The following is a 14,322-nucleotide window of genomic DNA, read 5'->3' on the forward strand; positions in this document are numbered from 1 at the left end:
TACTACTCAGGAGACCCAACCACCTAAGCCAAGCTCTCTTTCAGGACAAGATTTGCTGATGTGAGATTCAAATCACGCAGCAGCTTCGTTTTATTTCTCCAAAACGTCCCTCCCCCACCCCGTGGCGTAGGCCATGAAAAGGTGCCTGCCCTCTCTATGCAGAGGCCCGCTGAGTGCCTTCCCCTGCACCTCGGATCTGTACCCGGCTCTCCTGGGCCCTGGCTCAGCCGCCCACCTCCGCTTGCCTCCTTCAGGAAACCTTTCCTGATTAACCCCGGTGGGACAGCCGCCAAGCCAATTACTCCGGGGAAGAGTACCCGGGGGCCGAGGCGAAGCGGAGGCAGACATTCGGGGCACGGGCACCCAAAGGGCCGAGCGGCCCCGCCCTCCTTCCCCTCCCGCCCCGCGAGGAAAGTCAGGCAGCGGCTGGGGCACACGGCTGTATTGGGAAGCGGGGGGAGGGGGGGCTCCTACACAGTAGGAGGCGGCACGTCCCGGCCCCGGGAGGCCCGAGGACTCTGGGCTCCAGCCCCGGCGGCCCGCCCGGGGCCCAAGTCCGCGGGAGCCCGGAGCGGCGAGTTAAGGCAGCGTGGCTGGAAGGGAGCGGGGAGTGGGAGTCGGCCAGGTCCCCTGAAATGCTGGCGCTCCGAGCGGCGAGCCCCTCGCCTGCCTCTCACTGGCCTCTCGAGGACAGGGGCAAAGACAGTCAATAAATAAACCGAGGCGAGGCGAGAGGGGGGCCCCGGGAGACTCTCGGAGTCCGGGAAGGCCGGCGGCCTCGGCGGGCCTGGGCCTCCAGCGCCTGGACGGGCGCTAGCAGCGTCTGTCAGAAGTTAAAATGGCCGCCGCGCGTGGAGGCGGCGGCGAGGGGCGGCTTGGGCGACAGCGGGGACTTGACGTCCGCCCTCTTCAGGGAGCGGCCGCGGTAGCCGTCGGGCCGGCCCAGGTACAGGAGGTGCCTCCCGGGCCCCCCGGAGTACCTGGCCGGGCCTCCCGAGGGGACGCGCGTGAGCAGGGCCGGGGGCGCACGGTGCGTGGGGAAGGGCAACCTGCGGCCGACGCCCAGGCGCGGGGCCGGGGCCGAGAGGGCGGGCCGCCCTCCCGGAGCGGCGCGCTTGCCCTCGGGCGGCACGTCGAGCCTCAGTGGCGGCACGCAGTCCCGCGGCAGCGGGCTGGAGTCCGCGAACAGCGCCGCGCCGGGCTCCGGGGCAGGCGGCCGCGAGGTGAACGGGGCCGGGGCGAGCGGCTCGGCGCCCTTCCTGTGCGGCTGCGGCCGTGCAGGTAGCGCAGCAGTTCCTCCAGCGTGGTCACCTCCACCGCCTGCCCGGGGCAGCCCGGCGGTGGCGGCCTCACCAGCACGCGCGGCGCGGGCCCGCCCGACGCGCTGCAGCCCCGTGGGCAGCCCGGGCCCTCCGAGGCGTTGTTCCCGTTCTGGTTCCACTCCCAGGGACCCCCGGAGGCACGGAGGTGCTTCACCGGCAGCTCGGGCGTGGACTCGGGGGTGGGCAGGCAGGCCAGCTCCGGAGGGGGTCCGCCCTCGGGCGGAGGCAGGAAGGTAGTGTAGAGCTGTGGCGTTTGCGCAGCATCTCCATCCTTGGGCGGAGGCGGGGGCTCAGGTCCGCCGCCGTGCAGCCGGGCCAGACTGCGGAGGGAGAGAGGGCGCGGCAGCCCTGGGGTCTCGATGTCCTTGCTCCGATGGCGGTGGGAGCGACGACAAGCACAGGACACCAAGAAGCCGGAGACGGTGGCGCCCAGGGCGAAGGCCGCCGCCACGCAGGCCAGGAGGAGTGGGATGGGGATGGAGCGGGAGGCCGAAGCTCCCGGGGTAGGGTCCCTGCGCACGCCTGCCGGCCAAGAAGGAAGGAGGGAGGCGCCTCAGCTTTAGGGGTAGGTGGCGCACAGAACGGGCCAACAGCAAGTTCTCATGCTGCTGCTCAGCTTCACTCCACAGTCTCGGTAGGCATTTTCCCAGCATCCCTAAACACACAGGCTAGAGCACGGTCTGGAGTATCCCCTGCCCAGCTTTAGCCCCTGTAGCCATGCCAAGAACATCTGCCTGTGCAGGACACTGGCTGGATGTCCAGCTGCCGTGAAGGGAGATTCCAAACAGGTGTTAGTGGGTATCAAACACCAATCAGCACCCGGCTTAGAATCCTCAAAGACTCAGTAGTTCCACACTGCACTCTGACCCTCCCAGGCAACCCCCTTACCCTGCGTGTGAGCTCCAAGAGTGGAAGACTGGGGCCCTGGGTGGGCATCACTGGGGGAACTGGGGGTCTCAAGGGAAGGGCCAGGACCCAGAAGCACTGGTAACAGAGACCAGGTCAGAGCCAGTGAGACTTAAAAGCACACCACCCCTGACACCACCAAGCCCCTCCCCTTTGGAACCCAAGAGTCCAGAATTCCAGTGTCTCCTCTGGCTGTTCAGGGTGCTGGCCTGCTTAGAGCCCAAACAGATTTGGTTGTGCGGGCTAAGCAAGGGAAAAGGAAACTGAGGCCAAGAAGACTCACCATAAGCAGAATCTCCAGGGCCAGACTGACTCCCAGTAGCTCCATCTATGAGACAGAGGGTGATAATGAGGAAAAGGGGAAGCTGGTGAAGAACTGATAGAGATAACTTAGAGACGCTGAGAAAGGCACATGCCCAAGCCATCAGAGCCATATGCAACTTTAGCTGTGCCTGCAGCCGTCCCTGGTGTTTACCTTGGCAGCCACCATGCTCCATGGATTCCTGGTTCCCCATCACATCTACCTCAGTCCTAGAACGAAAGGGAGGGGGCTCACTGTGGCTCTACACTTTGCCAAACACTCTCCTCAGGAGTCCCAGGGGCTCCTCACTTACCCACCAGGTCCCCGGATATTCACACAGCCTCTGGATCGATGCCATCCACAGTATGGGTCCTGAGAAGCCAGACAGCTCCTAAGGGAGACTGAGATGTGTGAGGCTGGTACCCCTTTCACGTGCCACGGTCCATTCCATTGCCTTTTCTGAACTCCAGCTCTATTTCCATACGTCCATCCAGTCTGTTCCAGACCCTAATTGCTGCACACTTTCAGACTACCCAAGGCACCCCACCTCTCCTCCCCATCTCCATTTCCTTGCCACCCTCAAGACTTGGGGATTTTTCTGTGCTCCTACTAGCCCAGGAAGCATAGCCAGGCAGCGTCTGACCTGAGGCTCCTCTCACCTCTGACAAGCCCCATGCCGGGCACAGCGGCTGAGAGGGAGGTAGACGATACATCCAGGAAAGGCCACAAAGAGCCTGTGACCCTCAGTGTCCAACTCCAGCCCTATGATCCTCCGTGCAGCTTGGGCTGAGCGCTTCCCACTGCACCTAATATGAGGCCATAAGGAATCAGAATGGGGAAGGTGAGGCTGTCTTTTCCTAGAAAACTATGGGTGAAAAGACTGACAAGCAGAGAAGGTGCACAAAACACTTGAACAAAACCTATTGAACCACCCGACCCAACACAGTGGAGCTCTCACCAAATCCTTTCCCTACCTCAAGGCCTCTAATTCTACCAAACCAACACTGGAGTACCCAACCCATTCCCCATCCCATCACCCACCTCTACCCTGCAGGGACCTGTCCCCACAAAGAACTCACCGGGCAGGGCTGTAGGCATCAATTTCCTCCAATATGATAGGCTCAGGTCCCAGAGACTGTCCCCCTGGAGGTAGCACCTTCAGCACTGTCCCATCATTGGAGCCAAGAAACAGGACTGTAGTATTTCTGTGGGGCCCGGCCATGCCATCCACAGCTACCTGGGTCAGTAGAGCCCTGGAGCAGACAGGCTTCGGGTGAGGACAACACGTCTAAGACAGCTCGAGCACGTCAAGGACAGCCCATAGGCCCTGGTTCCCACTCTAATTCCTTCACAAGTCCCACCCCCATGCCGTGTGGACCCCACGAGAGAGAGAAGAGAGTGCTGGAGGGCAGGAGGCAGCGATTACCTGCTAGTGAGAGTGAGGAGAGGTTGATGGGTGGCAGGTGGCACGGCAGGATCCAGCAGAGGGTGTGCCTTGATGAAGAGCAGGACATCATCAGGTAGGTCTTGAGAGGAGGAGAACAAAGCAGCTCCGCCCACACCTGCACAGGACCCTGGCCTGGTGGGCACATGGGAAGGGGCAGCCTTAAGGTAGAGAATGGGGGTTAATTAAGCTATGTGCCCCCCTGTGCTCAAACACGGTTGGTAACCTTTACTCCCCTGCAAACACACATGTCACTGCTTCTTCCCTTCCCTGTTCTGTTGCAGCTCCTTAGACCCACCCAGTGCTAGCCTTGTCCCTAGGCCACAGTGACCTTAGCCCTCCTTACAACCCAATGTTAAGAACAAGCACTGCTTCTGCCCCATGAAAGCCACCTCTATTCCGGGTACCTGGGTGAGGGGACTCGGTCCTCAGACACAGGAGTCCAGGCCCCATCCAGACTCCTCTGCTCCTTGAACTTGCCCTCAAACCCATGCTCAATATCATCCAGGTAGAATGCGCAGACTGCAGATCCAGGAATGCTGGGGAAGCCAGAAAGGATTCAAGGTAGGTGTTAACAGGGGTTGCACAGTTCCTGCCAGGGAAGCTGTGGTAACTGCCCTTTGTGCACCATGTTAAGAGGCAGAGACTGGGAAAAGGTGGCCAGGACAGCAAACTGGCCTTGCTTGGAGCTCCTTCCTCAGTATGCATTGGAAGGACAATCTGAATGTTGGTAGGGTACGGAACTAGATCACACAGCCTAGTACCAACCTATTAGTCTGAGTAGTGAAGACCCCAAAGAGAGCAGAGCGGCCATGCAGGTTCACAGGCCCAGTTAAGGCCTGTAAGACGTCAAAGTAGAAGGTAGAGTCCCCAGGGACAGAGCAGTTGAGCCTCAGCTTAAGGAAGGATGTCCAGTGGCGATCCAAGGCCCGAGGTGAGCCACCCATGTCACGTTTACACACCCGGGCTACCCGGGAAAACTGCACCTGAGAGAAACATTGAGAGGAGAGAGCCACGTGGCAGTTGTAAGGTATGGTGGGAGTTAGAGCACCAAGAGACAACTGTCAGGATCACAGCAAAGAAAGGGAATGTTATGGTAGATCAATTTGGGTCAGGAAGAGAGTATGGCCAGATATGGTAGATGAGAGCTGAAGGTTATGCAGAGGGGTGTGGGTGGGGTCAGAGTCCAAGGAATCTGTTATGGAGATTAAGACCAAGGACTGTCCTCAGGACCCAGAAGAGCCTTCCAGCTACCCACCCTGGTGCCCAACTCCTTACCCTCCCCAGTCGGGCATCCTCCACTGAGACCTCTCGGAAGAAGAAATAGACGTGGTCTCCATGCTCCAAAGCATAGACAAAGGTAGGCTCTAAAGTAGGCGTGACAGGAAAGGGCATCCAGACATGCTCAGGGACTTGTGCCCTATACTATCTCCCCACCCATCCATACACTCCCTGCCACTGCCCCCACACAGTCCTGGTGTACCCCCATGTGCAGGCTGACCCCCAGGACGACTGACCTCGCAACCACTTGGAGTCATACTTGGCAGAACGGAGTGGCGGCTGAGGTCCAAGGCTTCTGTAAACTACAGCGTCACTGGCCTGGAAATCCGCTGCAGTGGCTGAGTACAAACTGCCCTCTGGAGGGTTGAGGGGATCGGGATCAGGGGAAGCTCAAGATCTGCACCCTGTCTCTTACTGGGGTACCCACACAGCTACTTAGGCCTGCATCCTGTCTCTTACTGGGGTACCCACACAGCTACTTAGGCCTGGCCCCACCCCTCCTACCCTCCACTCAAGGACATGGAGGAAGACCAAGTTGGGAGAGGAACTCCTTCCAGCCACATGCCTGCTTCTCACATGCCCAGGTGCACACCTGCAAAGATGGCCACGTTTGATTGGTTGGCATCAAAGGGACATCGAGCTTGCCCACTCAGCTCCTCACCCTCCTGCTGCAGCGAAGTTATCTGGGGGCAGAGGAGGCAGGTTCCTGGAACCTCTCAGAAGTGTGGCCCCACAGCCCACTCCCCTCCCTCCCCTTCTGCACTCTCGCAATCCAAGCCCAGATGCTCATCTCTTCCAGTCAGACTGATTGCCTATTTTGGAATCTCCTCCCAGCCCTCTTCCTTTGTACCCCATAGCTGCGGCACACGGGGCTGAATGAGTTTGTTCCACAGGCAAGGAGTGTCTGCGAGTCCCAGGGAACAAGAACACGGATGTAGTTGTAGCACTCGTCCTAGAAAACCCAAAATTCTAGGTTAGTGACAAGCCTGGGACTGAAGTTAAGGGCCACAGGAAGTAAGGCAGTGACCAGTCTTGAGCCACAGCAATGTGGCTAAAGTCTCAAGCTGTTTACTGGCCCTTTAGCCTTCACCAGGCTCTTTGGTTTCTCTGAGCCTCCTCCTCTTTTTGCTGGGGTGTGTAAAGGGAACTAGAAGGTGTGGATTCTCTTTCCTTCCCTTGGTTGTCTGGCTGGCTTGGAGAGGGGAGGAAGGAATGGTCGTGCTGGCCTTGCCTTCCCTCCAACTACACTCCCCTCCTCACCGTCAGCTTTCCCCGAACAGCACAGTTCTCCATATCTTGGCTCCTCCATGTCAGAAACTGAAAAGAGAAATAGAGGAGAGGTCATGGAGCAACCAGGACCCCTCCTCACATTATGACTCCTTTTAGGTGCTTTTTCAACCCACAGAACCCCCATTACACCTTTCCCAGCTTTGTCTCCCTGCCTGCACCTCCTCGCATACAGCCCCTCACCTTGTTGGGCACCAGCCCCTCCCCTTCTTCTTGGGCTTGAAGATCGAAGGAGAAAACGTGATCCCTGAAGGGTAGGTAAGGAGGGGTCAGAGCTGAGCTGAGGCACCTGCCTGCCTGAGCTCCTTAGTCCCCTGCTTACCCATGTTCACCTGCTTAGGGCCAAGCCACAAAGTTCCTGCTCCCTAGCCTCCCCCTTACTCCATGCCTTGGCATCTGTTCTCTGGGTCCAAGCATGTCCATGTCCCATGGCTTGTGCACCTGCATGTGTCCGCTGCAAGCTGCTGCAGTGGCCATGCAGGTGCCATGTCTGCCTAGGAGCATGCATGTCTGCCCCACAACTGTTCCTTGGCCATTTTACCGGGCGGCCACAAGCAAGGTCCGGTTCAAGGTCAGGAATCGCTGAAAATCCAGCCCAAGTTCTGCAGCCACAGCATCATCCTCCAGGCCCCGGAACCAGGATAACGGAGAAGTACCTAGAAGACGGCAGCTGAGATAATACACACTTTCCAACTCCCTTTCCTACCAGAGAAAATCAAGCAATGAACAGAGTAGGAGACAAGAGAGGCCCAAAATCTATCACTAAAACCAATACCATGGTGCATACCAGCACTGGGGAGGCTGAGGCAGGAGGAAAGCTGAGAGCTCAAGGCCAGTCTTGGTTACATAGCAAGAACCAAACCAGTATACAAGGCAAGATGCTGTCTCGAAAAAAAAGGGGGGGGGGGCGGACTCAATGAAATGGCTCTGAGAGTAAAGATACTTGCAGCCAGGACTGACTACCTGAGTTCAAATAGTGGAAGCAGAAAACCAATTCCCCAAGTTGTCCTTTAATCTCTACTCAGACACCATGGCATGTGCACCCCCCGCCCATAGATGTTAAAGAAACTAATACAAAAACAACTTCAACTGAGCATTTAACTTTAACCAGACACTGTGAGTTATTTGAATGATATGCCTTGCTTGATATTGGTCTCATATTCACACAGGCCCCAGTTCAAGGCTTGGCAAATGGAGGGACTTACATGACTACCAGGCAGGCAGCAGGGTTTATATCGAGTCTGTCTGACTCCAGAGTTAAGCTGAGTCCCTCCTTAGGACCACTTCTGTATTAGAAAGTTCCTTTCAAGGGGCTGGAGATGGCTCAGTGGTTAAGAGCATGCACTGCTCTTCCAAATGTCCAGAGTTCAATTCCCAGCACCCACATCAATTGGCTCACAACTACCTTCGGTTCCAACTCCAGGATACCTACATCCTCTGACCTCCATGAAATTAAAACATTCCATCCTGCCAGGGAGCTCCTTAAGCAGGGAGGTAAAAAACTAAAAAAGAGGCCGGGCAGTGGTGGCGCACACCTTTAATCCCAGCACTTGGGAGGCAGAGGCAGGTGGATCTCTGTGAGGTCAACACCAGCTGATCTACAAGAGCCAGTTCCAGGACAGCCTCCAAAAGCCACAGAGAAACCCTTTCTCGAAAAACAAAACAAAACAAAACAAACAAACAAACAAAAACAAAAAGAACCCCCTGAAACCAACCAGATTCACTAAGGGCAGAGTAAATAATAAAGGCTCAGAGTCCCCCTCAGAGGAAGTGAAGCTGAGCTGCACAGAATACTCTCAGAGAGAAAGAGAAGAAAAAACCTCCAAGACCAGACCAGCAAGAAGCAAAAACCAGCCAGGCTACTGAAAGAGACCACTGACACCTGGAAAGGACACTTTCCACACTGCTGTGCAGTGTGCTCCAGGTCCCCAGCTTTTGTGAGCTGTCATCCCCCTGGGGTAGGCTTTGGTGACACAGCTGTCTTTGAGTCATTTCTGCTCCAGTAAGTGACCCCTCACATATATTCCTGTAAGCAACCCCAATAAAACTCATTGCCTTTCTGGGATCTGTACTTTGGTCTGTCGTGGGCTCCCTGTCTGGGGTGAGTAAACAAGGGTTTGTCTTCCCAGGAAAAGTTTTCTCATACAACAGCACCTGTACACACATGTGTACAATTAAAGCATTTGTTTTTCTTCTTCCAGTCCTCCTTCAAGACTTTTTACCACTCCACCCTTCAAGGCTCCTCCTCTTCTGACCAACTCCATTGTCCACCTGGCCTGGTCACAGAAGCCACAGGTATCGGTGCTTAGGGGAAACCCAGGCTCAAAGAACTGCATCTGATTGAAAGTTTGCAGACAGGGTTTCTCTGTTTAGCCATGGCTGTCCTGGAATTCATTCTATAGTCCTGGCTGGCCTTGAACTCACAGAGATCTGTCTGCCTCTGCCTCCTGAGTGCTGGGATTAAAGGCATGTGCCACCATCCCCTGACTCAAGTTTGCTATTATTCTTATGTATCCCCTAACAATCACTCCCAATAGCCCAACTAAAATTACTATAAATCCAGTCGGGCAGTGGTAGCCCACACCTTTAGTCCCAGCACTCGGGAGGCAAAGGCAGGCGGATGTCTGTGAGTTCAAAACCAACCTGGTCTACAAGAGCTAGTTCCAGGACAGTCTTCAAAGCCACAGAGAAACCCTGCCTCGAACCTCCCCCGCCAAAAAAAAAAAAAAAAAAAAAAAAAAATTACTATAAATCCAACATGTATAACACGGACCCAAACAGGTGAAGACTTCTCAGAAAGACTGGGTTTACATTTTCTATCCTGGTGAGACCAAGCTCACTGATGGGTAGAGAGGAAAGTAAGAGGTCAGGAACCACTGAATTGGCACAGGACTTTATTCTGTAGCTAAGAATAACATACACATATAAAGTGCTTAATTTGGGCCAGACAGTGTTCTCAGGATTGTGCCTCATTTGTGTTAAATCTATTACCTCACTTAATCTCTAAATAACTCCATGAGGTGGAACACTATGATTATCTTCTTTTTACAGATGTGGAAACCGAGGCAAAGAAAGGTTAGAGGACATTAACCAACGTCGCACAGCTAGTGAACAGCCCAGTGGGGATTCAAACCTGCTATGGTTCAGTCTGGCTAAGATCTCACATTCTTTATTGGCTCTTTTGTCTGACTGAGACAGTGTCTTGCCATGTAATCCCTGCTGGCCTGCATAGCTCAGGCTGTCCTCAAACTTGTGGCAATCTTCCTCCCTCAACTTCCCAAGTGCGGGGACTGGAAGTGTGCACCTCGCTCAGCTGGGGTCACGTTTTTGGCCACCTAGCAACACCACCTCCGAGTGAGGAAACAAAACCCAGGGATGAGAAAGTTAAGCTGCCAACTCGTTCCATCTGTTTGCCCCCCTTTGCTTGACGCTTGAGCTTGACCGCTCTCTTTGCTTCCTTGAGGCTGGGCACATTCCTACACCCTGCCTCCCACACAGGGGTCTCATTCTCTAGGTGTGCCCCCACACACACCTAGAGGGTCAAGTGGGTGGAGTACTCACCTTGCAGGTCAGAGGTCAACAGAGGGATAGGGTCCTGGGGAAAGGCAGCCTGGGCATGGGGGAGTGACAGCAACAGCAGCAGCAGCAAGGGCATGGAGTGGGGGGCACGGGGCATCCTGTGCGGGGCAGCTCAAGCCCCAGGGGGTACCCCCTCACCCATATGCTGGCCCTGAAAGGGGAGACAGAAAAGTGGGGGAAGGGACTAAGTTCTCTCTACCCTTGTTGCAGGCAGACTCCTCCCCAGGACTATCCCCAGAAGACCCTGCGGGGTGGGGCAAAATAACCATCTCTGCCTCACTCCCAGCCAGCTGTCACTGTCACTCAAGGCCCTTCTCTCTCCAACTGGCCCAAACTGGTTGGTGTGACGCCTGCCGGTGTGACCCCAGGTAAGGACAGAACAGATCTGCTGCCACTCCCAGCCTTTCCTCCTCTCTCCTGCCTGGGTCTGGGACATTCAGTAGGTGACACCTCCTGGCCCCCCTTGTGCTAACCCCTTCTCAGCTATAATTAGACACTGAAGCCTTAAAATTATAAATAGTGACTCCTTGGCACTAGGAGGAGGAAGAGGGCACCAAATCTGCTGTCCCCTCCCCTCACAGACCCCCACAGCACCCTGGGAGTAATGTAGGCACTGAGCCCAGGCAGAGGCAGCTGTGCGGCAGCCATGGGCCTGTCTAAGGCTGAGAAAGAACAGAAGGAGGGGACAAACAGCCCAGGGGTCACTGACCTGGCCTAAGCTCATACTTGAGGGGCCATTCCCATTGCTGAGGAAGAAGCTGGGGAGGGGGGGAGTGGGGTGTTCATGGAGGGGCTGTCTTAGCCAAAAATGAATCTGCATCAAAGCCAGATCAGAGGCTAAATTTAACTCTGGCTGCAGCTGTCTCCCTAGACCACTGTGCCCCTCCCAGCCTGAAGCCCCCTGTTGCCTCCCTGGCTCCTAAAAACCAATGCATGTTCTCAATGAGGGGAGAAGAGCAGACCCACCCCCTGTGCAGAGCGAAGGATAGAAAGGACGGGTGAGGAGAAATGGCTGTACGTGCCCCGCTTTCCCCTTCTTCCCTCATCAGGCTGCCTCTGAAATTGAAATATAAATAATTCAATGACAGGCAATTGTAGCCCAAAGTCCAAGAAAAGATGGATTTGGTGAAAGGAGTGGTAAGACAGGTCTCCTTCCCACCCATCAGCCTCCCCAGCCAGCTGACCCTGCCTGGACCCCTGTAGGTGGTGCACACCACCCTCCTGCCTTCCCTAGAAATTGAAGTGAGGGGCTGAAGAGGCTCCATTAATCAGGTCAGGGGGTTAGGAGTTCTTTCTTTTGTGACAGATCACAATAAGCCTTACTGGTCCATTCCAAGTCTAAAGGAGAAACTCTGGGCTTACAGGGCAAGCCCCCTGCTGTCTCCCCAGTAATGCCACTCTTGAAGCCAGGACCCAAGTGTCCACCCAAGCCCAATCTGGCGTCACTGGTGGGGAGGCTGACGTCAGGTGGGTCCCCAAGAGAGCTGGAGGAAGTGACAGAGTAGAAACACCTAATGACCCCCCCCACACTTCCCCAGAGGCAGAGGAGTTAGCTAGCTAAGGACCCCTCCATTGAAAGGCCAAGTCTTCCTCCCTCCCCCAACCCTGTTTCCGGTTACTGGTACTCCCAGGAGAAGAGAAAGGGACGCAGCTTGTCTTCTATGCTTTCCTATCTGCCCCCCCTCAAGTTGCCCTGGGCAACTGCTGTCTTCACCCTGGAAACAACTTTGGTCTCTAGCAAGTGGGGAGAACACCCAGACCCTCCTCCTGGGCCCTGGTGGAGTCTGCTTCTAACCCCTGCTCTCAGGGGTTGTTGTCTTTTCCTTACCTGGGGTGGTGGGTCCTGTGGGGGACGAAGAGGGATAGAAGCCTTTTGATCTGAGGGGAGAAGGGACAAAAGAAGGGAAAAAAATCACATCTCCCTTACCACATCGTTTAAAAGTAAATGTGCGAATTTGGGGAAAAGCTGTTGAAGTCAGTGTGGGGGAGATGTTATTGGGGGATGAATTTTGTTTGGTTGCAAAATGAGGGTGGCTTTGCACCGGAAGATACTGAGGATAGCGTTTGGCCTTTAGCCAGAAACTCCTAGAACTGCAGGGCCAGTCTTGGGAAAAAGGTTGTCTGGGAGTTGTGGGGCCCGATGACCACTCCCATGTTAAAACCTTCAGAATCCAACAGCCTTCCTGCAAAAGCGCCCTAGCTAGGGACAATAGAGGCTAATTTGCATCTAATTTGCATGCTCTTCATTTCCAGGCAAAATGCTCTGATAGCAAGTACCTTCATCCCCTTCCTCGGAGAGCATACCGTATCTCCCTCCCACCTAACCGCTCACACTAAGGACCCCCCACACATGTTCACTTTAAGCTGGGTTAGTCCAGCCTCTAAAAACACTTGGTTGGCCTTTTCCTTGGCCCACTGTACTCAAGTATGATACATCTTTAAGAGGGCTTCCCATAGTTGTTTGGGGGAGCAACATCTGGGTGGCTCCCATCCAATCCCTGGCCTAGGGACAGGCATGCTGTGACCTGGAGAGATCCCAAGGAGAGACCTGGCCACTCTTTCTCCTTTCAGGTCCTCCTCCCCTTGATAGAAAGATGAAACATCCCCCTTTTTTCCTTTTAGCCAGACAACCACCTCTGGGGAGTGGCCGAGGTCATAGCCGGTGTCTAGAGAGGCTGGGGAAGGGATTGGGAGGCCGGCCGGGGACAATAGCAGGAAGCCATAGGCATGGTCGCCCGCCCCAGCCCACCTTCCTCAGGAGGCTCAGGGGTGTGCTGAGCCTCAAAACCCTTTCACCCTACCTTTCCTCTCAGTCCCAGGCTTTGTACCTACTCTCCCTCCGACCCACCCCCCAACGTGGATAAACCAGGTGTCCGGAGCTCCGCGAGCGCTTAGTGTGAGGTGGGCCTGGGGCCAGGGGCTCGACGTGTCTCCCCCTCACTGGATCTGGGGCTCCGAGGAGGGGCGGGTAGCAATGTCTGGACCGGGACCGGGTCCCAGAGCCACGTTAGCGGGAGGAGGGGCTGGAGGGGCCTGCAGGCGCAGATCGAGTGGGTATGGGATTTGGGGTTGGGGGACGGAGGTGGGTCTCCCAGACCAGGAAAACAGGGCCAGAGGCTGGGAACAGCCGGGGCGGGCCCTAGGCCCGCGCGTAGCTGGTAGGTGAGCTGGGATGCTGTCGCCAGGCCCGCTCTCCTCCGTGGGAGACCATTCTAACAAAGCCCCGGGAGGAGTGAGGTGAAGCGTGGAGGTGGGCACCGGGACTGATGCTTCTCTGTGGCTCCACTCGTGGACTCTTTGCCCAAGCCGATCCCTCCCCCTGGGAGTGCTCGGACTCCAGCCTGCACAAGGACGAAGAAGCAACCCTGACACCAAAGTCCAGAACCACTTGTCCCCTTTGCTATTCCTGCAGGGGCGTCGGGAGGGTCTACTTCTCCACAGGTCTCAGAGCTTCAGTTTCCCGCGGGAGAGGCAAGATGCTGGGCTTTCCACCCTCTGCACCATGCGCGCCTCAAAAAAGAAAAAAGAAAAGAAAAAGAAAGAAAATACCCTCTTTGGTGACCCCCAATCTAGCGGGACGCGACTTCGACCAGTCGGAAAAGAAACCTACACCCTGCGCTCAGCAGTGCATCTAGGCTTGGCCACGGTCCCCTCCTCCTCCGCGCACCCTAAGTCCGCCGACCCTTTCTCTGCCAGGCATGCTGGACCCACTCGGGTCCCCGTGACACTCAGAAGCTTGACCCCCATCTGGCGGCGCTCCTGCCCCTCCCTGCATCTATATCCCTACCCCAAGGTACTTGCTCGGAGATCCGGGTCAGCGAGATCCAGGGAGCAGCGGGCGGCCCCTAGCTCCGCGATGCACAGAGTTCGCAATCCGTGTTTGGGGCTCGGGAGAGATGCGACGAGCGTCCCGTCTAGATGGTACTTGGATTTAGGCTCCAGGACGCTGTCGGGTTACGAGAGTCCTGGGTCCGAGTGGGAGCCCCTACTCGCGCCGCAGATCCGCGGAGGAAAACAATGCGACCGCCCGGAGCTCTGGGCTCGGCCCCAGCCGCCCCGCCCGCCTCCCGGCCGGACCCGCCTCCGGCCCGCCTCTCTGTCCCTGTGACCAATAGAGTGCTCAGCGGCGGGCTAGACACCGCCTACCCGCCACCTCTCCACCAATAGTACTGCAGGAAGGAGGGGCGCCGAGCGCACGGTCC

At 56.3% G+C, this 14,322-nt stretch overlaps 1 protein-coding gene and 1 long non-coding RNA gene across 2 annotated transcripts; one reads left to right on the plus strand and one right to left on the minus strand.

Annotated features, from left to right (window-relative positions):
* Positions 1 to 72: 72 nt before the first annotated feature.
* Positions 73 to 14,012, minus strand: Sema6c (semaphorin 6C). The gene is given in 21 exon segments (XM_035450976.1): positions 73 to 1,275; positions 1,278 to 1,844; positions 2,211 to 2,306; positions 2,512 to 2,556; positions 2,704 to 2,759; positions 2,843 to 2,920; positions 3,189 to 3,335; positions 3,609 to 3,782; positions 3,956 to 4,108; positions 4,381 to 4,512; positions 4,742 to 4,959; positions 5,252 to 5,340; positions 5,491 to 5,610; positions 5,847 to 5,937; positions 6,105 to 6,206; positions 6,515 to 6,571; positions 6,725 to 6,788; positions 7,083 to 7,197; positions 10,103 to 10,271; positions 11,949 to 11,998; positions 13,922 to 14,012. Coding segments are annotated over 19 exon segments (2,868 nt in total). The 5' UTR covers positions 10,218 to 10,271; positions 11,949 to 11,998; positions 13,922 to 14,012; the 3' UTR covers positions 73 to 826.
* On the plus strand, positions 4,412 to 10,587 carry LOC118239234. The gene is made up of 3 exons (XR_004771784.1): positions 4,412 to 4,537; positions 5,204 to 8,836; positions 10,331 to 10,587. It is a non-coding gene; the product is annotated as an uncharacterized LOC118239234 (long non-coding RNA).
* Positions 14,013 to 14,322: the final 310 nt, after the last annotated feature.

Source organism: Cricetulus griseus, assembly GCF_003668045.3.
Source record: "Cricetulus griseus strain 17A/GY chromosome 1 unlocalized genomic scaffold, alternate assembly CriGri-PICRH-1.0 chr1_0, whole genome shotgun sequence".
Lineage (NCBI taxonomy): Eukaryota > Metazoa > Chordata > Mammalia > Rodentia > Cricetidae > Cricetulus > Cricetulus griseus.